This window comes from Idiotropiscis lumnitzeri, chromosome 11 (genome assembly GCF_059441095.1).
Source record: "Idiotropiscis lumnitzeri isolate Australia: NSW breed Sydney's pygmy pipehorse chromosome 11, RoL_Ilum_1.0, whole genome shotgun sequence".
NCBI classification, from domain to species: Eukaryota; Metazoa; Chordata; class Actinopteri; order Syngnathiformes; family Syngnathidae; genus Idiotropiscis; species Idiotropiscis lumnitzeri.
In genome coordinates, this window is record NC_142401.1 from 6700527 (window position 1) to 6724183 (window position 23657).

At 42.1% G+C, this 23657-nt stretch overlaps 3 protein-coding genes across 5 annotated transcripts in view; 2 read left to right on the top strand and 1 right to left on the bottom strand.

The window, feature by feature from the left end:
• Nucleotides 1–224: 224 nt before the first annotated feature.
• On the top strand, nt 225–5880 carry phf13 (PHD finger protein 13). Its single transcript, XM_088310071.1, has 5 exons — nt 225–640; nt 2063–2167; nt 2848–3027; nt 3243–3657; nt 3740–5880. Exons 1-5 carry the CDS (start codon nt 596–598, stop codon nt 3991–3993), a joined length of 999 nt encoding a protein of 332 aa, XP_088166197.1. The 5' UTR covers nt 225–595; the 3' UTR covers nt 3994–5880.
• Nucleotides 5881–7367: 1487 nt separating this feature from the next.
• dnajc11b (DnaJ (Hsp40) homolog, subfamily C, member 11b) lies at nt 7368–16330 on the bottom strand. The gene is made up of 16 exons (XM_088308196.1): nt 16225–16330; nt 15127–15256; nt 14949–15022; nt 14768–14869; nt 14309–14437; nt 14062–14184; nt 13773–13846; nt 13483–13672; nt 12228–12313; nt 11234–11350; nt 11008–11163; nt 9843–9912; nt 9688–9745; nt 9135–9277; nt 8922–9051; nt 7368–8095 (listed from the first exon to the last, which is right to left on the bottom strand). The coding sequence occupies exons 1-16, from the start codon at nt 16297–16299 to the stop codon at nt 8070–8072; spliced, it is 1683 nt and encodes a 560-aa protein (XP_088164322.1). The 5' UTR covers nt 16300–16330; the 3' UTR covers nt 7368–8069.
• Nucleotides 16331–18954: 2624 nt separating this feature from the next.
• The window catches only part of LOC148327100 (calmodulin-binding transcription activator 1-like), a 60157-nt gene continuing 55454 nt past the window's right edge, over nt 18955–23657 (top strand). For all 3 annotated transcript variants that reach the window (XM_088308193.1, XM_088308194.1, XM_088308195.1), the window contains exons 1-2: nt 18955–19088; nt 20949–21044. In XM_088308193.1, coding sequence (XP_088164319.1) covers nt 19064–19088; nt 20949–21044 — 121 coding nt within the window. In that variant the 5' untranslated portion in view covers nt 18955–19063. The remainder of the gene's footprint in view (nt 19089–20948; nt 21045–23657) is intronic.

Below are 23657 nucleotides of genomic sequence, written 5' to 3' on the forward strand. Positions count from 1 at the left end.
ATATAAATAGCTTAATTGAATTTTAAACACTAATTTTCACAGTTTCCATGGAAACGTGAATAAAAGCAAAATTTCACTTTCATTACTTTCGGGGCCAATCTAGGAAAAGTCATAAAATTTATATATATATATATATATATATATATATATATATATATATATATATATATATATATATCGTTTAAGGGTGTCTTTGGGGCGTCGGATCATTTTGCCCTGAGGACAACAGGAGGGTTAAACGTAAGAGTGCCAAAGGGGGCGCTCGTAAGGCACTCCGCTAAACCACCACTACGGATTCAGTGAAGCAGAAGAAGAGTGGGCAGTGGGGGCAGGCTACCGCTGGTGAGTGGTGACAGCCGCCAGGCGAACTCAACCGCTCCCCCTTCCACATCGAACTGATAAGGAGAAGACATTACGGGACGTTTCCATGACCATACAGCCTTGTGCTCACTGAGGGCACGCTTTTAAACGTTGGGTGCCAGTCGAGCATTCACTTCCGAGTTTTCCCAGGTAACGAACGTTACATTATCTTCGGTGTTTTTAAACGACACAACCGTGTCGCCTGTCAAGATAGTATTAACAACACTCTGAGAAGATGGGCGACATAAAGCCGTCGACGTCTCCCGCTTTCCAGTCGGAGGTAAGTGATAGTTTAGTGCCGTAACTCATCGTTGAGCTGTTGTTGTTTTTGCTTCATCGTGAACGACGCACGAATGTCAACTTACTGGCCGCTTGTCACCGCACTGTTAGCCCGTAATGCTCTTGACATAATGTTGTAACATGAATGTGATCTGTTTGCTCACGATGTTTTCGCATTCGCACACACCGCCCGTCGACTTTAACACTTTTAAGTGTGACTTTGTATGCGCGCAAGAAAGATCTCCTCGATTTACTCATGTAAACACTTTGGAGGGATTGTGGACGTTCAATTCATTGGAAAACATTCCATCATCATCATCATCTTCATCATCATCTTCATCATTGCTAACATGCTAACGTGTGCTAGCCAAACGTAATTGTAGCGACACCCCATTGGAAAGTCCGTTCGAAAACAAACGATGGCGACTCATTTCGAGAGCCATTGTGCTTTCTTTTGGTGAGGGGCAAATAAAAATCCCCTGACGCTGTTTTGTTATGGTTGACTCTCCACCGTTACTTACTAGCCGTGGCTAGCCTCGCAGTCGTCTGTTACTGCTGACTATCCATTGCTAGCCCACATTTGTTGTCTCTGACAGTTACGTTTGGTAGTGGGGGGTTGGTAGAATTGCTCCCAGGACACTTAAAAGGCAAATAACAACCGATTTTTTTTTCACCCAAAGTGCGTTGAAGTCATGTTAGGCTATCTATCTTTTCGGTTGACTTGCTCGTGGTTGCAACAGTGTCACACACACGCCAAGGAGCATTATGAGACGATGACTATTTATTGGAGTATAGTTTAACCGCAGAAATGGCTCGGAGCTAATCATTGCTGGCAAAAGTACTCACACTCCACCTTTGGCAAAGTACAGACACTTTTTTTGTGTAAAAAAAAAAAAAGAAGTACAGATTCACTGTTGAAGTTAAATAGAAAAGGTACAGAATGAAAGTGTTAGAAACATTAAAATAAATTAAGTTTCTAATGCAGAAGCATATTATCACGCAAAATTGTAGACATGGTTTACCAGACTTCGAATCAATTTCTTCCCATGCCTACCTCAGTCCCCAGACCTCAACCTTATTGAAAACCTGTGGAGAGAGCTAGATGAGGGCCAAGGTCTCTGGATAATTTCGGGGGATTGTGTTGAGAGGAATGTTTGAAGATCCCGCTGTCTGTATTCTCTCATCTCATGAAACCTTATCGGAACATTAGGTTCTGTTTTGTTGTCAACAGGGTGTTGTAAAAAGTGTTAACATAGGGGTTGCTAATAATGGTGGCACACATGATTTGATATAAAATACTTACTTCACTTGTGATTTCTTCCCACGGAATTAAGAAATTTGAGTAAAAGGTGTGATTTTCCTCTAATTTTTACATTGGTCATAAACTAAACCACTGAACCTAACTCATGTTTTTGTGTTCCAGGGCTTCAGTCCACCTTACAGGAAGAGGAAGAGGACAGTGGAAGATTTTAACCAGTTTTGTACATTTGTTTTGGCCTATGCTGGTTACATCCCATACCCCCAAGAGGTAAGGAAGGCTCTTGCTCATACCGTTGATTGAGTCAGTCTATAATAGTATATGACTGGGCAATTCATCCGTTTTATTAATTAAGATGAGTTTATTGTCTGGATGCCTTTTTTTTTTTTTTTTTGGTGGCATCCGTAGTTCAAAGCATACCCGGACTGACCGTGCTCTCGACAACATGGCTTGATTAGATCAATAGAATTTCAATTGATTTCATTAAGGAAAATTAAATTAAAAGCTTAGTCGTGGAACGAAAGCTTATATTCCGTTGCTGCTGCGCAAACTAGTTGATGTGTTATTCCTTGTTAAACTTTGTATTCCTCAATGTAACATTTGAGCATACGCGGCTAGAAATAACTGAATTCAACATTAGTTTAGCCTTTGACTGACTGGTCGCCACAGGACTGTAGGCTAGTCCCCAGTCTACACTTAGCAGCACGGGCTCTGTACGTAGTTGCTCTCAGTCTCTTCGTGAATAAAATTTGTCTTCTTACTTTAACAACCAATCACATGATGAGAAGTCAAGTACAGGAGACCCTCATTCTTCTCCATTGGTGTTCTCCAGTTTTTGTTTGAGTGGACAACCGACATTGGAAAAGCGACTGGAGTAGAAATGAGTCCAGCAAAGGCCAGAAAGGCTGAAAGAAAAAAAATCTGAATAATTATTATTTAATCAATTACAGAACTCTTCACTGCGAAGTACTTCCAGCCCTCCCAACAGCACCGGAAGCACAGTTGATAGTGATGGCTGGACCCCGGGGCCGTCGCCGTCTTGTCCTCAACACCCCTTCATGGTCCCCCTGGACAGGAGCAGAAACCATCCACAGCTGGGGCCCACATTGGCCAGTCACATCAAGAAAGATGTGAGTTGACCACTTAGTCTCGGGCAAGAGTGTTGAACCTTTTTGCTATTCACGTCCTGATTCATCCATTCATCAATCTATCCATTCCTCCTTCCTTCGTTCCTTCCTTGTTTTTGGAATTTCCTCGTGGCCAGGCTGTCGGTGCCCGTACTCCTGGTCTAAACCAAATTCTACATATCCTCTGAATTTAACCGAAATAATCTTAATTTGTGCAGCACACGTTCACCAGCCTGCATCCAGAGGATCGCAGGAAAGCTGAGAAGCTGAAGAAGAAAAAGAGGAGAAAGGAGAGGGAGCTCCAGGGCGGCGAGGAACATGGGCAAGCTCACTCGCTCGACCCGGCACTGCCGCCGCCGTTGCCCTTCGGCGATTTGCCAATAAAAGAGGAGCCGGAAGACGACATCAGCATTCCGCTCCATCCTCAACGCGTCGCCAACCTATCCCGCTGCAAAGAGGAGCAACAGCAAGAGCGAAGTCAGTGGGATGGACGAGACCTGGAAGAAGGCGTGGTCAAGGTGCAGAAAGTGGAGGGCCTTTCTGGAAGCAGGACGGTGTTCCGTCAAGGCAAGCAGGTGGTGTTCCGAGACGAAGACGGGTCGGGAGAGGATGAGGATATCATGGTGGACTCAGGTAAGCCCTTTGGTCGATATATATATATTGTGAATCACAAAGCTCGGCCCTTGACTCCATTTTCTCTCCCCTGTGGCCTCAGACGACGACTCATGGGACCTGGTGACGTGTTTCTGCATGAAGCCGTTCGCCGGCCGCGCCATGATCGAGTGCAACAAATGCCACACCTGGATCCACCTGTCGTGCGCCAAGATTCGCAAGAGCCACGTGCCGGAAACATACGTGTGCCAGAGCTGTAGAGAAAACGACGGACCCCCTGCCACCACGGCTGCTGCAGCCGACGCCCGCCGCTCCCACCGCCCACGCATCGGTCCACGTAAACACCTGCTGGAATGACCTTCTAAGGCCACTTCGGATCCCTCCTGGGGATTTTCTACGAACACTTGTGGACCTTTAGCAAGCCCCTATCGCCCACTCGGGGTTATGTTAGCTCAACAGATGTGTACTTGTGCTTCCCTACAGACTCTCCGCGTAAGGCAATCACTGAATGATACACTACTCACAAACAGTAAGGGATATCTGCTTTTGCGTGAAACTTCAGAATGTACCTAAAATGTACTATAACCTTGACAGGCGAACAAAATTTGACCTTCTCTGACTTCACTCATTTTATCATCACTGAATGAAAGTTGAGATGTCAAATACATTTCCTCTGTCAATATTAAGGTTAATTTTTTGATTCACCTCACAATTTCACCCCAAAGCTGAATATGCCAAACTTTTGGACTAGTGTCTGTAGATGACTATAGCATAGCAGCCAACGGCTACAGTTGGGACTGTAGTGTCTTGCGAACACTGGAAGCTGCCATGTCGAGTCCCTCCACAAACTGCCACCCTCTCTGGTGCACGCAGGGATGTGTCGGAAAGACTTGTTTGCACTTTTTCTCACTTTAAAACAAACCTTTTGACCCTTTTGGCAAACAGGTATGTTGAGATGTAACTGGACTTGAGTTCTTCCCTCAAGCGGCCGCTTGCCGGTATGAAAAATTAAGTGGCCTGTTTCCGAGGAGAAAACGAGTAAAGTCTTGCGATAATTGCTTCAGATGGTGCTAAAGTATTAAGCTGATAATCCGTTTGATCAAAGATCGAGACTGCATCTGCTTCATCTGAACCGTTTTGTTATTTAAGTCGGTTGTGGACAAATAGAAGCCCAGAGAGGTGGTTGTTCTCTCTCCTTCTCGAGCTGTCTTCCAATCTTGGACGTTTCGCGTATGAACGGATAGGGAAGAGGCTCCACTTCTTTTCCTCCTACACTTGACTTCAATTCCACTGGTCAAGCATTATCGTTGTTCTTAAGTATTTTTTTCCTTAACTACCAGTTCAGCTGTTTCATTTTGTTTAGGCTTCCTGTGTCAAATATATTTATGGAAGGGACTGAAGGCCGTTCCGTTCAAAGCTTCAGCAGGAAATGTGATGGTTAGTTGACTGGAGGAGTGTTGAGATTCTCTCAAGCGTTTGTGTTTGAAGGAGAAGGGGGGGTGGGCGTGGAGCACAATGCCACGTGCTGCTACGAAAATATCTGGTTTCTGGTTTTATGTCGTAAGATGGGCATCTGCAAATGAAATAAGCTTTGGTGGCTCATCACTTCTTCATAATGTTTCAACAGCAGTATTCATATATACATCCACTCTCAGTAGGTTTACTGGGAAATGTTTTTGTTTTTGTTGGGCCACTTTTCCCCTTTAAACTTGCTGCCATTCGGTTTTAGCATATGTGCCATGGACCTGTTGTGTGTCAGTTTAAGAAAAGCCATACTCCGGTGTCGAGTGACATTAACTCATTTACTGCCATTGACGGCTAAAGACGTCAAAGATCCTTTTTCTTTTTTTTAATATTCGGCTGGTAGTGAATGAGTTAAAAACTCGCGAGACACATTTTTTTATTCTAGGGTGGAGTTTTACAACACACAGTCACAGACTTTGTCCAAAGATCGTTTTTGGGGTTGCCGAACGGATGTGTTCTGGTGCTGCGCTGCCCATAATCAGCCTGGTTGAGATGTTTCCGAAATGACAAGCACTGTTAATGTCTTTGAGAGCCCTCATTTTTAAAGATCAGTTAGATGTATAAGTACTATTAACAATGGTCAGCGTGATAGAAGTTGGTTTATTCTGATGGGTTGAGTTGTCCTCTCCCCTCCTTGAGAATGTGTCATGTGTACTGTGTGGTGGAAACTGTTTCTATGAAACTAATGTAAAGTATTGTAAATAAAGAGTTACCATTTTATCCATTTTTGTCATTCATAAATTATCTCATTTTAAGACCCAAATTAAATGCATTTTACCAGCAGTGGGAGTAGGCCAAGCTACATATGGACAAATCATAAGAAAGCCTTAACCTTAACGTTATTAGCAAGACCCAAGACAAATTTTAAGTTGTAACGTTGTTCAGTTACAACGGATTTTGACATTAGCCACTTTGCACTCGGCATCTGTACAATACTTGTTAGTTATCTGTACTTTTATATTTACATTCACAAAATACGGTTAATTTAGCAAACCAGTTTGGATTGCCTTTTACTTGGTCTTCACAAAACTCAGAATAAGAAAAAAAAAAAGTTTTGTAAAAGTCAAACAAGGTTTGACTTTTTTCCCAACACATAAAATTGGAGTCAAATTTGACCCAAGTCAAGTGGCGTGCCTTGAGTCCCACCCCACTTCCCCGTTGACCCAATACAAGTTTCGCCGAGAAACTGTGCGTCTGTCATCACTTAAATAAAACGAATGACTTTTAGTTTGTCCAGTTCCTGAATTAGATTTATTGTAGTATTTACATTTAAGAGAGCAGACGGTACACATACTGAACTACAAAGGGACATTTTGGATGTGGCTTGGAATGGAACATTTAGGGTGTAGTTCTCATGTTGGCCTGAGAGTGTCGCTGCAGCGGACATGAGCAGAACACCTGTCAATATAACTCACTCGGTCGCAACATTGGGGACACTTTCACACTCGTAACTTCAAAACACGAACCAAAAGAAAATAATTTGACATAGTCTGAAATTAAATACAGTAATATGTTGCGTAAAAACTGCTTAAAGATGTGTTTCATTCCCTTGGTTGAATATGGTCTAAATATTAGGAGCATGATACTTTGTAATTCTACAACTATCTGACAATGTCACTCAAAAGACAGCATTATTTTCGTAAAGGCAGGATATTTGCTGCAGCTGTTGTATTGGATCTCATTCGATTGTGCTTGTGTACTTTATAAAGTGCAACACATATTAAAACAAAAAATGAGACAAATACTGCGCGGCAAACACAAGTTGAGCGGAACAAGATGGCAATTCAATATTTAAGTACTTCCACCTCTAATAAAAAATATTCACATTGTTTCAGTGTGAAAATATGTAGTGTTTTCTTCTATTACAGTCCTGATCTAATTCATATTATAATCCCTATTATTATGATCAATTGTTTGAAGGAATAACAGTTGATAGAATGACTCAGAACTCAAAGGGGCACATTATGTGCAGAAAGTGCAGTTTTTCTAAAAGACAAGTAAAAAAAAATGCCATGTACAGCTGAAACTAGCGACACAACAGAAAGAAATGAAGAAATTAAAGTGAAAGATATGACCCAGACATTATGCGCTGACTTAGCCAACAATTGCGTAAAATCTGTTCCAGAGTGGCTGGATCCTTCTGTCCAGTATAAGAAACTGGCCATCCCAACTCATAAGTAAAATGTCCAAAATAAAAGTAAACATCACACATTTGCATCAGAGTTTATATGTGTCAGTAGCAGCCAAAATGTAATTATTATTACAACCAAATCAATTAAGTCCAACACGGAAACTGAAATCACATGACCATTTCCTCAAATGGACAGATCAGCTCCATCCTGCACACTCTGTCACTCCTCTCTCCCTAATTATCTCTTTTTCACACATTTGCACACAGTGACACCCAACTGCACAGCCGACAAACTAAAACAAAAAAAATAACCTTCAGTCCAAGCCATCATATGACTTGATCCAGTTTACAATGACGAGTATATCATACTCTGTAATACATCATAAATATTCTGAAGGACAAAGGGTCCAATGAGGTAAAATGCTTTTCCTTAAGTGGCTTCATACTTGACACTGTGATCAAACTTGACATCTATCCGCAAAACCTCAACCAATCACTGATGGGCACCATGATGGGCCCTTCTCTTGAGTGGTCCTCTGTTCTCCTTCAGTGGGCTGATAATATTTGAGCTGCTCCGTCAAGTGTCACGCAGACGTGCGCTGCAAACTCCCACTGGATGCTTGAACCTCGCAGCTGGGAGTCGCTTCGTAGGGAAAAGAACGGGTAGAGGGACTTGATAAAAGATTCACCAATACCATCACAGAGGAGGACCAAAGGCCAACCCGTTGTCCAAAAAAGTGGATTTGTTCCTTCATTGCCCTCTGGTGCTCCATGGCTCCTAAAATTCACTTTCAATCCTGTGAGCTGGTGAGACAAAAAAAAAAAAGAAAAGAGAATGAATTCAGAATGAGTCAATGCATGCAAATGAGCAAAGCCAGCAAGTGGTATGACTTGTACTGCTGAGACCTGATACGATGTCATAGCAGTGTGACACCAAAGTGTTCTTATCATGCCATTTCACTCGACCAGCTTTGTTGCGTTTACTCCAGTCTTAGAGTGCCCTACACTACATGAGTAGGCCTTTTTAAGGATTTTCAACGATATGCAGGACAAATTAAATTCTTGCACTTAATGTTGGTGTGCTGTTCAACGGTTTTGTGTCATCCTTGAATGGTATTTTTTTATACAAGAGAAAAGGGAAAAAAAAAATCACAGTATGTGATTATTTTGTGCTTTGCTTCAAACTCTTTGTTGTTAGGTTAAGATGCTAGATCTTTTATATGTGCATTGATAAATGTATTATGAAAATGAAATATAACAAGGGCATGTTTTTCTTTTTGCACATGTATTTTCCCCATTTTTGTCATACATCTGTTTTTTTTAAGTTGCCCGTCCCTGCTCTAATATTGTATCTTTATTCATCTAAGCCAGCAAAATTCACCAGCAGCAACAGACAGAACAATAAAATGATCGTCCACTAGATGGCAGTAGGTACATTGTAAAATGAACTTGTGCATCAAGTTGTTGCTATTCATCCAAAAGAATAATGGCTTTGTGTTCAACTCAACATCCCCACATTTCACACCAAGTAAGTATATTCATGCATAAACTGAGACGAGATGATGATTATTTTCGAATTCACGGCTGGATTAAAGCAAAATGAAGTGCTTGGAAGCTGCAGCGTTCTCACATTGTTTGGGTAACCGGAGCGGCTCGGAGTCCACGGAGATGACCTGGTGCATGACTCCTCGGAACTGGTAGATCAGTTTCAGGCCCTTCTCCTCTCCCACGCAGGGGTCGTAGAAACCCGGCAAGCCCGCCTGCGGCAAGGAAAGCACTTCATTTCCATTGCATGCGTTATCAAAAAGCCTGCTGTAGAATTACCAAACGTGTGCGCGCGCACCTTGGAAGTCTCGGTAAGGATGAGTTTGGAGTCTTTGACTAAGCACTGCAACGGCACGGTGACGTCAATGACTTTGGCTTTCTCCTGTTTCTGACTGGTGTCGGACACAAACTTTCCATACCAGGCATTGAGGATGATCAGCCCTGCGGTTATCAACAGTTGAAAGTGTCATCGGCTTTTAGGTCACTGGTTGTATTCATCTTCAAGTGCATGTGAAGGGCAAACGCATTCAACGAGCGTCTCCTCAAATAACCATGTGCAACCTCTACATAAATGTGACAGGAAATTAATTAGCGCACTGAGGTCGCCGTTTTGATTTATGGCAAAGTGCTCGAACGCAGATTTACACGTTTAACCTCTGTAGAGGCTGCAGCATGCAGATTGGCTTCACAGCACGGGATGATGGAAGTTTCGAGTCTTGGAGCTACAGTATATATCACGCCGCTGACAGCCACCATGACAAATGCGTCTGATTTACACCTTGGGAGTCATATTAAGTTTTGAAACTGGTCTACAAACTCAAAAATGGTCATTTTCAAACGCTGCGTTTTACCCAGCTTGGATTCTTCTGCTTCTATGATTCTCCTCACAGACTCCTGCATCAGCAGAACCTGAAGAATAGAAAGGGCGGGGTGGAAGTTTCGCTCCTCGTTGCGATGATCAATGATTCCATGTGAAAAGTGAAACGAGCGCGTTTGCAAGACTCACAGCGGACTCGGCCTCCTGCTTCTTCTTGGCAATGTCTGTGGCTGAGCTCTTCCTCTGCAGCTCCAGCTCTCTGGGAAGCACAAAGACTTGTAAGACTTACTCGGACTGACTGTGGAGGCTCGCTACTTTTACAAAGCGCAGCCCCGTCACAGTATGTCAGCAAATGAGGCAATAACAATGCCAAATCGAGGATGTGAAAAATAGAGCAACTGGAGTGGCAGGGCAGCTGATTTCAAATGCGCAGACTGCTGTCACAGCTCTGTCGCGGAAAAAGTAACATTCAAGTTGGGCTGGCATCACCACTGTTAGTAAGTTGAGTCAATTGGCATGACGCTGGAGTCACTCTCCTGCAATGATGTGCAATCTCAGTGTAATGCCGTCCATCTTGTAAGAACCACCAGACTCAAGCTTTTGCATCACTATTTGTACTTCATTTTTTATACAGAAGGCGAATTGGAAATAAAATGTGGTCATCCACTAGGTGATGCAAAAAAAATAATAATAAAAATAAATTAAAACTAAAAATAAAACTAAACTAAAATAAAATAAACTAAAATAAAATAAAATAAAAAAAAAATAAAAATAAATAAATAAATAACCGCAGCGCTACAGCTCACAATGGTAAAACTCTAATTTGGCCTGCTTCTGCTTTTGGGTCGTGCGGAAGACATGCGCTAGGTGAATAGCAGGACGCAGCGTAACCAGCCAATGAATTCACAACACGACGGGGTAAATAGAGGACAACAATAGAGCACATTGGGGGCTTTTTACCTTCTCTTTTCTCGTGGCTGTTTTTGTGTTCTCATTTTGTGTGTCCAATTGTGAAATACGGTTATGTGAGTGTGCATTAATGTGCAGGCATTAGTTGAAAAAGAGATAGAAAGATATGATTAGAAGATTTTTCTTTTTTAATTATTATTTAAATTTTTTAGATTTTCTTGTGATCTGTGGCACTGCCCCGCCGCAGTTGGCACGGCAGGGATTAATTTGCCATGCAACCTCTGTTAATAGAAAAGCAAAATAAGTGCACACGCCATCAAATTGAAGTGAATTGCCCTGCTTGGTGTGAATGGGACGACTGCAATAACTTGAAAGAACACAGACAACCCCTTGCAATGGGCGCTTTGGAAAAGTTTGCTGAAAAAAAAATGAAACGTGAACTGACTCTTCTTTGTGCGCTCGCGTGTAAGGGATGATGACGAGTTTGTGGACGGCCATGTAGAGCAGCAGTGGCCCGACGGTGGCATAGAAGACAGCACTGGGCAGCAGCTGGTCCGTCAAGTGGACTGGAAACAAGTATGTCTGACTGGCACGTGCCAACCTGTGAGAAAATAACCATTAGATCCATCCCGCAAAGCCCAGAGAAGAACAATCCGTCAAATGTTCACTACTTGATCTTCAGTGTGACTCCCTGAGGGACGCCGACGCTGACAGTGGCTGACAGGACACTGTGGCGACTGATCTTCCTCTCTGCTCCGTATTCCAACACCGTTCCGAACCAGCCTGTCCTGGAGAAGGAAAGACACAGACGTCAATAGAGACCAAAAGGCCGCTACTGACGGCAGCAACTTGGGCAGAACGTGCAATGACTCAAAGGAGAAGGATGTTTAATTTCCGCAAATCCTGTAGAGTAGTAGGGATGACCAATTAATTGAATTCAAATCGACATTGCAATGTCTTTTTTTTTATATAAGTACAAATAGCGTGTGCAGTCTACATATGATTGCTTCATGAAGCATGAAACGTTTATTTGCATTATAGCTCTAAATTTGATTTCTGACTATTTACCGCACAAATGTTTTGGTAGAATTTTGTGAAATTATTGGGGTGAACGCTTAAAAGACTCCAAGTCATTTTTTTGGGAAGTTACTCCCGCCCCAGTTCGTATGTGATCAAACATAATTATACGCAATTAAAATTTACAGCAGAGCTAACATTTGATCATCAATCATTTGCGCAAACGGTGGGGCAGTAAAATACCCAATTCTTTCTTTGAATAAAACGATGTTTGATCATGGAATAAGTGTCGTTATTTAATCCTCCTTTGATACTGACAAGGAGTGCGAGTGCTAAGTTGTTCAAATATTCAACAATCCTGATTTTTTATCCGTCAAGTTGAGCTGTTAAATTAAATAGTTGGACCGTCGTGATTAACACAAGAAATTAGATGACAAAAGAGTATTTTTTTTTTTAATTAAATGCTTTAAAACAAAAGAAAAATATGCATGGAGGAGCAGATCTCTACATGGATTCTGCGCTTCTTCAGATTAATTTATAATTCAACAAAGAATTCCACTTAATCAACAGATATTATTCAAACTAGCAACACGTAAATGTAGCACTTATATGGACAAAAGTCCGGCAATGACAAAGACATTTACTTACTTGACAGAACCTTTGACTTTGGTCTGGTCCTCATCTTGGAACTTGTACTGGTAGCTCATCATTAAGTAGGAGTGGGGAACACCCAGCTAGAGAGGCCATTTAAATATTGCATCTTAATTAGAGGACAATCAACATGCCTGGGCCACATCATTCGGTGCAACACAACTGCTTTAAAAAAAATAATTAAATAAATAAGGTGCGGTTATAATCCTCAGTCTGGATTCACATTTTTAAAGCGCTTTCTAATTTTACGATGTAATAATATAAACACCTCTCCAGTGCAGTTTCTCACCGTCTCCGTAATGATGAATGATCTACTCGACTGTAGCCGTTAAATATACAAGTGGATCGCAATAAATTTTAATATTGTGGAACGCTTAATTAATTTCAGTAGTTCAGGGCCAAAAGTGAAACTCATATATTACCGGACTTCTTATTATGAATTCTCAACACGTTGAGTTAAATAGTTCATGATTTTATTTTATTTATATATTATATTATATATTTATTTATATTTACATTTTGCATTCTTAGACTCTTTTCTTGTGTTTAACTCATTCACTGCCAGCCAGGTTAAAAAAAAAAAAAAAAAAAAGGATCTTTGATGTCTTTAGCCGTCAATGGCAGTAAATGACTTAATGAATGAGTGTAATACGTTTCACTTTTTTAAATTTATTACGGAAATAAATGTACTTCTCTACAATATTCTAATTTATTAAAATGCAACCGTGAAGTGCCTTTTCTCTTATGACGTCATAATAAAAAAAAACTAAATAAACAAATCAGGCTACTGAAAGTAGAGTTAGATGTGCAAACACTTACTACAGCTGCTGCCGAAGGTTTTGTGTTTCACCAACTTGACATTTGTTCTACAGTGTTGTAATGAGCCGTGAGAATTAATTTGATTTCCTCAAACATTTGGGATGTGTGAGCAAATTACAGAAGCTCTGACAAAGGGTGAAAAATGTAAATATCAGCTCTGTAATAGAACATTTTTTTAAGTTCGCGACACAAATTTTCAGTTATTGACAAAATGCGGAGTCGAAACACAAATTTACACTATCATTTGCAATCTAACCAGCTACAACCAAAAGAATAAAACAGACTGTTAACTTATCTTGTTTGATCTGAATTAAAATGTAGTACTTTGCTAGAATTTCAATTCAACTCTCCTATTTAAATCTCACGAGGACGTGCAGGTGTACCTAAAGTTGTGGCCCGGTGAGTGTATTTACCAAATGACACACGAAATTACCTGCACAGCCAGAGTGAAGTGACTGCTCTTCGTGTCGCGCACCACACTTGTGGTCATGGCACTCGTGGGTCCCCAGCGCCACTGCAGATAACCCATGGTGTTTTGATCCAGGTGGCGTGCTGTCATCAAAGAACAGCTGGGGCGTAAGCCACGGGGGGAAAACTGCAAGCCGCACTGCGCTGTCAAGAAACTGAGCAGAGAAATGGCAAAGAGCCGATAGAGCGGGAAAAATAAATATATCAGATATATCAGAGCGAGAGAGTCCACGAGGTTAAACACTTGGCCCATACCATCGCTGTGTGACATTACGAAACACCTTCAAACCAATAAGAGGTCCCAATATGTCTCCTGCTCCAAACTCCACCTGCATGGATTTAGAGGGAGAGACATTTACAATTGCCAATGCATGGATACACACTATGTTGATATGATTGAAATAAAAAAAATAAAAAAAATTAAGCAAGTATTTTTCTTTTCAAATGACAACCACAATTCTATCATATTTTTCAAATAACAATTTTCGGACCAAATAAATGACTTGTTGGCAAACACCCGTCCATGGTACGTTTTGAGTCTCACCTCTCCCCAGCCTTTAGCGGATGTCACCCTCCGAACAGTCATGTTAATGTTGCCCCCTCCGGTTCCGTTGTGTGTCGAGAGTGAGCCTGAGAGCACTGCTGTGTCAGAGTTCGTCAAAGGGGCCTAAAGAAAAAAACAACAAAGCTGAGAAACCACAAGAGTCTACTTTGCGGAGTCCAAAGTGGAACAAGCTGCCAAGTATTTGCATGCTTTAGTGACTTCTTTTTTTTTTTATTTTTTTTTTAACCTCGATGGACTGGGAGATGTGCATCTTGTTGATCTCAAGGTGAGGAAAACCTCCCCCCGGCGTCTCTTCAAAGTCTTCATCGTAGCGGTCAAAGAGGTCAGTTGCATCCACACCCACGCTGATGGTGCCCTATTGATCGATGAATAACGATGTGATTGAAGGAATGTAGGACATAACAAAAAGGGGCCCAACCCATATGGATTTTTTGGGGTATCAATATCAATTCTAATATTTGGCAAAATAAAAAAAAAATAGATAGATTAACAATCCGATTAATTAAAAAAAACGTTTTGAATAACTTCCTTTTTGGTTCCTCAATGCTTACAACAAGGATGTTTTTTTTTGTCTGTTCTACAAACGCAATTTTTTTTATTTTACTATCTAAATATATGTGATTGGGGTGTCCCTACTTTAGAGGCTTTCGACTTCAGAAGTTCCAATGCATGCTACTAACAAAACCTTGGGGTTCGTTCTTTGCTGGAGCTTCCGCTCTTCTCTTTCTCGTTGTAGACGTTCGTATTCCTCGCGAATTTCCGCCGGTGTTCTTTTTCGTTCCACCACCTAGACAAACAAATCACCATATTGAGGACGATGACATAAAACAAAACAAAAAAAAATCTTGAGAAAACAGAAAACATACCTCCCAACCCTCTACTTCCAACCCTTTCTTCCCAAAGAGGTCGTAGATGGATCGAGCGTGAGGATCACTTAACACTGGCGGAACAGAGGGGAAACAACTTGATGTGATGTAAAGAAAAACATTTTTAAAAAAGTATTTTAGCAGATAGATAGCAAATATTTTCATCACGTGTCCTTACCTTCAAAAGCTTGGTGCACCTGGTTGAAAAGTTGTTCAGCCTGTATTTTCAGCTCAGGGTCGCGATGTTTGTCAGGATGGTAGAGCATGCATAGCCTCCTATACGATGCTTTCAGCTCCTCCAGAGTAGCCTGCGACCACATGGAAAAAAAAAAAAAAAAATCATATTATCCAGGATAATTTATCTGAGAAACAGAACATCCAATCGCAAATGTGGAAAAGTAAAATTTCTCCTGATATTTGAAAAAAAATACTATTACAATATTGGCTAAGTACTCGATGTTCACCGCTGGTACTATAGGTGGCGCTATACCCCAAGTTGACACATTAGCATTTTAAATTTTAAAGAGTTTCAGGAAATGGAAAACAAGCTAGCAGGTGCGAACTGCTACTGTGGCAAATGAACTGGATAACCAGGTATGGTAACCCTATTTGAAAAAATATATAATAATAATTATAAGATATACAACACGGTGGCAGTTTAGTCGGATTTGGGTGTTTTCTCAGGTGTGCAGCACTGAGAGGCAAGTAGTTCAGGGTTCGAATCTCAACTCCTTGCTTCTTTCTGCATACACCAGCTTCCACCCACATTCCAACAACATGTATGATAGTTCTGCACCCAACTAAATGTTACCAATGAGGCAAAACGGTGCACTAGTACCCTACTACTAGTGAAAGGGTAGACGTTAATTAGTAGCAAATTATAATGCACCAGTAGCATGCAGTTGTCAATGTGCACATTTTTCTTCTCTAGTAACAAGTAGCTATCCTACTATGCAAAAGACAGTAGTGGAAAATGGGTCCTGGTAGGACACGCACGGCCGTTCTTCTTGCGTTTGTGAAATTGTCTGCAGAGCTTTAGTTGGATATCGAATCAATGCGCAAATGGATTTCCATGCACACGTTTACTTAGACGTGCAAGCAAAAAAATGGTTCATTCGCGTCTCTGCAGCATCACCCGGTCTCAACCTCCTTCTTCCTCCCCGCTAGCTGGACGACGCACCGAGAGCTTCTTCCGTGAAGCGATCTAAACACAACCGTCGCACTGACGGACCTTCTAAAGCTCAAGGTCGGTGTAAAACATACTCAACATCCGTACCTCCTTCCTCACGTTGAGTAGCGAGTAGTAATCCTGGTTATTGAACTCAACATCATCGTCTAAGGACGCAGCCATGTTCGATGTTGCTGTAAGTCCCGCCCACTGGTCGAACGTATCGAAATCCTCATTGGCCAACTAAATAAGGGGAGAAAACTGTTTGTGGCGCCCTCTGCCGGGTAGTGTGAGGAAACACTCCCGTCGTCAACCTCATTACTACCTCGTTACCGTTAACGAGTTCACTTCACATTTTTCAAAGTTGAAGAATAAATAAACATATGAACGTTACAGCAGGGGTGCCAAAGTAGGCCTTCTCAGTCTGTACGAAAGAAGCAGTACACATACATGGGTTGAACCAAAAAATACTCTGGTAATAGAAGAAGTACTGAATAAATTCCATTTCCTAAGTACTTAAATAAATGCACTTAAGTAAAAAAGTAAAAACATTTTATTTTATTTTTATCCTGTCACACACAATACTCGTTTTAATTTATCAGCTCAGAAAAAAACTTATTAGTAACTAACATATTAGTTTCCCTTTTACTAAATCGCACACAGCTATATTCTTCTGTTTGTACATGGCTCTAATTGTGCGCTTTTCATCTTGAGGCATTCTCCGTTCCAGACTTTAGACACTTTTCTCATGAAACCACGGACTACTACTTACACTATGGAGCAACATATAAAACTATATTATACATTTACATCGAATTAGCTCTAACTATTTACAAATACACCTCAGCATACTGGCAGATGTCTGTCGTTTTCTTTTGACTGAATTTTTTAAATTTCAAATCAGCTCCACTACTGTCACCTACTGGAAGTGTGGAGAATGGATTTACAGAAATGTAATGGAAAGGAAGTCAATATTTGGTGGCCTATATGTCTACATTCATGTTTTTAACTGTTTATGTTTCTCAATTCACAGATGTATACCATTTTTGATAAGAATGTTCAAATATTTATAGTATAATAATTAAAATAAATTTAAAAAATGTCATTATCCACCCATCCCTCCATCCGTTTTCTGACTTTGGGCCGAAGGCGGAATTAAAAATGTCATCATTTAAATTAGCATTATATTGTCATTATTATTATCCAATCGCCATATATAAGTAGTATATTATCGTGATTGCTCAATGTCTTTGAATAGTCAATTTTTAAGAAGGACCTCTTTGCTCAACTTGTCAGTGTCATATTGCGTAAAGAATTGATGAGATACATTTATTCATATAATGCTTTAGGGTCTTCATCGTTTTTATTAGAGCGCTGAATTCCTAAAACTGCACAAATTCAGCTCTACAAGATTAAAGAGAAGGTAATTTCCTTGGTATCCTTTTGAATCGCAGACATGACTAATTGATTATATGTGACACACAATTATTATACTTCCATAAAGACAAAATAAATGTAATATGGGGTGTGATTTAGCAATTCATGAATGTTTCACCAGCCCAAATTAGTCTCTGTACATTAACGTGTTATAGTTGTTTTAAAGTAAGTGTCATATTCATGCTTGAACTATGCACCGTTAAATAGAATCATAGATCCATGTGTCTCTTTCTTTTGGAAAATTTTGAGCATGAAATTGAGTAAGTATTGTCAATGTCAAATTCAAGACTAAAAGCACAGACTGGCAGCCGGTCTGTCCTTTTTTTTGCTTTTATTTATTTACAGGAGATGTTTCCATACTTATTTCTTATAGTCGTCTTTTATTTTTCTTTTAGTTTCTAGACCTCAACTAAGGTCTGCATGGATTCTCAATCGTCTGGGGCATAGAGCCAACTGGCCCTCTTCTTGTTTGCCGAAAAAAAGAATGACAAACAATTACAGTCCATTTTCCTCCATTCAAATTTTGCGTATTAAGAAGATGGATCATATCAATGACCGGGATTTAAAAATACAAACAAATATGTGCGGGTTAAAAATGAAAGGTGAAAGAAATGTATTTATTGCGAAATATTTTTATTTGTCTTGTTAATATTTCTTACATCAAGTTTGATATAAAAAAGACATATATGAGATTTCAATATTTGCATAGAATTCATATAGTATGAAAAATCAAGACATTTTTTCAGTAGGGACATTTTCATTTTAGAAGTGAGTGTGATTTAATATTCTCAAGATTCGATTACTTCTACTCAAGTCAAGGCCTGAGTCAATTAAATAAGTAGCCAAAGAAAGTCGCGTAGTCTTTAGAAACTTTGTTCCAATCTCCTGCTGCTTTTCATCACGATTCAAGCCGACGGATGGTGCTCTAATGCGCATGCGCGCGGCCTGTGCAGGCGCGTGCGGAGCTGTCCTTTCAGCACCAATGACAGCGGCTGCCTGCCCACGCGCATCTGCAAACTCTTCTCTCTCGTATCCCCCCACCCCCACCCCACATTTCAATTCACATGGAAACGGAGAGAACCCGACCATAGCTTGTGTGCGAGAGACAAAACGTTGAAGCAGCGCTCGCGGAGGATGAGGATGCTGTCAAGGTTGTCCTAGAATACAGACGTGGTGAAGTGACGTGATAGGGGCGGCAGGGGAAGAGAGGGGCGCGCGCGTGAACGTCAGTGGGCGGGGCCTGCGGGAAGCGCCTCCATCGCGGATCCCCTCTGTCAATCACCGTCGCCGGAGCCAATCGCCCGACCGGACGCGGCAGGCTCGCCCGCCTCCCACCACCGAGTCAACTTCTCGGCCCCGCCCCCTCCTTGAGCTGTCCTCTCCGAGTGTGCACGCGCGTGGGCCCCCCCATCCCTCCCCACCCCGCTCCTACCACCAACACTAGGTCGAGTCGAAGAGGAGGAGGAGGAAGAGGAGGAGGAGGAGGGATGAGGCGCGCGGCGGAGGGGAAATGGCTGCCGAAAACAAGCCGGAAGGTAAGACAGAAATATCGTTTTTAATTTGAGGTGGCGCCGTGTCGCTATATTTGGCCTTCAGTCGAGGCGACGACGGGACGCAGAGGGGCCGACGAGCGAAGAGATAAGAGCCGGGCTTTCCCCTTTCTTGCTGTCCGTCCCGAAAACACGGAGGCAGTCTGGCTTGGTGCTGAAGCAGCGACAGCATAAATAACCGAGACAGAGTTACAGTGTGCTGTCGGTGGTGCTGGGATGTCAGTCGCGCCGAGTGCTTTGGAAGCGATTTAACGCAGAAAAGGATGAGGAGAGGATGAGAGTGGTTCACGCTGAAGGAATTCAGATGCTGTGTGTGCGCGCGCGCGCGTGCGTGTGTTTATGTGTCTCTCCTTAAAGTGTAATAGACTGCTACATTTCAAATTCCTGACACACAACACTCAGGAGCTCTCAGTGTTCCATGTTATGTGTGTGTGTGCGCGCGCGCGCGCGCGTGTGTGTGTGCGTGTGTGTTTATGTTTATAGCTATGCGTGGTTCTGGTTGCTTCACATGACTATATAGCATTGAGATGGAGGCAAGAGAGAGGGTGTATACGTAGTGTAGTATTTGTGTCAGTTTGAAGCAGCACTATTTGTTTCAAATTTTACTCCCCCTATTGAACTCTTGAGGTCATTATCACTCAGAGCCACCATTTAATCCAGACTGTTATGCATTTGTTCATAAATTATTTAAGAGGCGGCAATGTTATCGCTATCTCGTCTCGTGGATTCATTAATTTATGTTTTATTCAGTGTGTTTCATTTGATTTGTTTATATACAGCCCCCCCCCACCCCCCTGCCACCAACCTTGTCAATGTATTCAATGATTGCTTTCGTTCAAAGCCAACAAACATGTTACGCATGAGAAACACAGTTCCATTGCAGATTACTTGGCAAAACGACATTCATACGCGATTGTTGACTGGGTTATTATTCAACTATTAATTGGATAAGGTTGACAAATGACAGCGGCTCTCCACTAGGGAGCGATACTGACAGGTATTTCTCCAAGGGGGGCAATTTTTAGCAACACACATGCAGTGTCATATATTTGTAAAGCCCATTTTGTGTCACAGAGCACCGAAAGCCTCTTTCACATCCACAAATGCACACGTGCAAGCGAGCGTGCAGTGAGTAGCCAGAGGCACGGGGAAGGTCGTGGGTTGAGAGTCCCATTGCGTGAAAATACTTGAACTGAAAGATGAAGCAGAAGGCCCATGGGCAGTTCAGCAAGCAGTGTACCACATAAATATAAAACCATCCCCCTGCCCATATTGCAGCCACGCACACACACAGGCACGCACACGCACACACTGCACGAGGAAGCCTTTTGTCCACTTGTCCCTCAATGTTACATATCGAGAGGATGTTACAATTTACGAGCCCCGGCCGAGCTGAATGAAAGCCAAATGAATCACGGCAGTGAGGGCAGGAGGCAGCCGTCCACTCTACCCATCCCGTGGCAGATGTGTCTGGCGCCGATCCGCAGAGCTCACCAGTGGGCATGCGAACAGCATCCACCATATAGCTCGGAAGACCCTCTCCCTGTGCACTGGTTGGACTAGTTTGTATCATAGCAACAGTGGTCAGGGAAACAGAAATGATGAGGGTGAGGAGAAACTAAAGCAGGGTACAAGTTAGTCACACACACGCGCGCGCACACAGATAGCGTTTCTACTGTGGCCAATCGATCAGAGGATACAATTGATGCTCTGGAAATGGATCAGCCCACATTCATATCAGTTGGAGTTGGATTTGTGGGCTTAAGAGGAGGAAGAATGGCTAGAGGAGGAACAAACGCCAGGAGCTTCTCCTAAATATGTCTTTGTCTTTTTCTCTTTCTGCAGGACTGAAGAAGATTAGAAATCCAGAGCGAATGGTCAGGATTGCAGTTGGTTACACGGGACACACCCCTCCCAAGAGTGATGACACTGACGCCAACAGTAAGAGACGCACAAACAAACGCCACACGTGTGTGTGTGTGTGTGTGTGTATTCATTTAAGTGCCGTGCTCACATTTGTCTATAGCGCAGGGTAACTCTGGGAGCGAGTATAAAAGCTTTCTGGCAGAATGATGTGATGCAGGAACTGAGGTCTTGCTCTGTAACAGATCTCACGCGCACACGCACGCACAACAAACATACACTCTATCTCCATGTTTGACTGCTGAGACGTCATGATAATTCAGCACTGTAACACTTCAATGTTTATTCATGCATGCCAGTACAGTATTAGCGGCCACACACACACACACACACTAAACTGCACACGACCATCCAAAGTCACAGTAAAGGCAAGGCTCATTTCAGCTATTAGTAGTTTATTGTCAAACCTAATCTGTACACATGGCATTATGTATCTGTAATCCTCAACGGGCCTGCTTAAAGTCAGCACTGAGGCATGCTGAGTAGACTCGGGTCGCTGCATGCTTGGGAATGTGAGCGACGGTGGGCTGTGTGGAGGGACTGCTTATAGAAGCGGTGATCATTTTGATTGGTTATTTATTCAAGACGGCATCGGACACATTGTGTGCGTTATCGGACAGACTGGAGGAAGGTGAACAGATGTAAGGACAAGCAGTCAGACATGGCGGAGTTATTGATGGCTATCAAACATGCAGACTCCTACGCACGATGCTGACACAGGCATATAGGAATGCTATAGAACAAGGGTGGGGAACCTTTCTCCTATCAGGGTTAATTTAATATTAGTCGGATGAAAAAAAAAACGAAAAGAAAAATGTGTTGTTACGTATGAGCAGATGTGCGTCGGGTTTCTGTCCCTCTCAGTTTGTGTTTTGCGCCGGCCGTAGTTTCTCTGGCACTGGAATAGAATTAAGAGTTGGCTATTTGGTATGAAAACAGCACGGTGGGTTGGTGGTTAGCACATCCGCCTCACAGTTCTGAGGTTGCGGGTTTAAATCCGCTTATTGGACCTCACACTTTTCAAACCGGACTGAGAGAAATTAAATTTTTTGATGCGGGCCATATATGTGCTAGACAGTGAATAGCAAAAATCAGTTTATTATTGACGCTCATTTGCACTGTGAATCAGAATCAAAATCCGAATGCCCTTTATTGTCCTTGTACTCAGTGAACAACGAGATTGGAGAGCTCGCCTCTCCAGTGAAAATATAATAAATAATGTAATTAAATATATCAATTAAATTATTTAAAGATTAAATAATTAAATAATAAATGAATATGAATTAAAAAATGCAAATTGTGTGTGTGTGGGTGTAAAACAAATTAAAAAAAAAAAACACAGATAAATCTCCAATATGCATTTTCCATAAAACATGGGGTTTGTCTCCCTGGAAAAAAAAAAACCAAACAGGCACAAAAAGAATTAAAACGGAAAATATTAAATTATATATATATTTTCAATCTATTAATAGGTGAATCCATGTGAGGGTCGATTGCAGTCGAAAAAAACATTGAAAATTTCCCCCCAAAACTTTTTTTCTCTTCAATTAATCACGGGGCGCACTGACAGTATCCCCGCTTTAAATTCTCCTTAATTGTCAACGTGAGTGTGAGCGCTTGTTTGTCTCCTATCCCGTATCTTGCCAACGGCCCACGGGTGTACCCCGCCTCTCGCCCAAAGTCAGTCGTGATAGGCTCCGCCTCACCTGCAACCCTAATGAGGATAAGCGCGAAAGGAAATGGGCGGCTGGTTGGATGTTCGATAGCAGTTGAGGCTTGCTCTCCCTGTCTCCTATCTGTGCTGTAGTCCCAGTTGGAGGATTACCGGAGGAAAAGTTTATCAGCAGAATGATAAAATTAGCATGCACGCCCATCCGCACCCTCCCTCCCCTCCCTCATCTCCTCATCTCCCCCCTTTCTCTCTCTCCCCCTGCATCCATCCTTTCCCCTACACCCTAACTCATCCCGTGCAGCATCCTCCCCCCCCCCCCCCGGCCCCCCCGCCTTTCTTCTCTCTGCCCTCCTGCCCTCCCTCCCATCCCTCTAGCTGCTGCGCAATGAGCCTTTCTTTCTCTATGTCACATTAATTTTATCCCGAAAAGAGAGAGAGCGAGTGTGTGTGTGTGTGTGTGTGTGTGTGTAGGGGGGTATAAAAATTTCCCCTGACGCATCCTAATATCAGAGGGGGGAAGCGTTAAGAGTTGCTTTTGGAGCATCTCTCTTTACTGAGGAGAATTTTATAATTAACTGACAGCCTTCTCACAAGGGCATTGGCTTGTTTCGGTGTTAAATATGGAGATGGCAGTTTTATGAGGTAAAATATTCATTAGTCGCAGGCCTCACTTCTGTGGGATTTTGGTGTAAATCACAGCATTTGATCAGCTGCGAGAGCAACGTTTCACTTTGGTCAACACTTTCTGGCGAGCATGTGACTTGATACGTCATTAGGTTCTCTTTTAGCAGTCTGGAGTTGTCCCCCTTTTTAGACCACTTTCAACTGACATGCTGGGCTAAAAGAAAGTAACGCTGTTACATTATTAATGTACTTTATATTATACTGTATATAAAGTCAAACCCAAGCTGTTCTGTGATGCTCGTTGACTTCCCAGATTGTCAAAAGTAATTTCCCAT

Coding starts and splice junctions, on each gene's coding strand:
- phf13 (XM_088310071.1), top strand. CDS start 596: ATGGGCGACATAAAGCCGTCGACGTCTCCCGCTTTCCAGTCGGAG. Junction 2,168..2,847: donor ACATCCCATACCCCCAAGAG/GTAAGGAAGGCT, acceptor AATCAATTACAG/AACTCTTCACTGCGAAGTAC. Junction 3,658..3,739: donor GGATATCATGGTGGACTCAG/GTAAGCCCTTTG, acceptor CTGTGGCCTCAG/ACGACGACTCATGGGACCTG.
- dnajc11b (XM_088308196.1), bottom strand. CDS start 16,299: ATGGCTGCGTCCTTAGACGATGATGTTGAGTTCAATAACCAGGATTAC. Junction 9,913..11,007: donor ACGCGAGCGCACAAAGAAGA/GTCAGTTCACGT, acceptor TGTGCTTCCCAG/AGAGCTGGAGCTGCAGAGGA. Junction 9,746..9,842: donor AGCAGGAGGCCGAGTCCGCT/GTGAGTCTTGCA, acceptor TCTATTCTTCAG/GTTCTGCTGATGCAGGAGTC.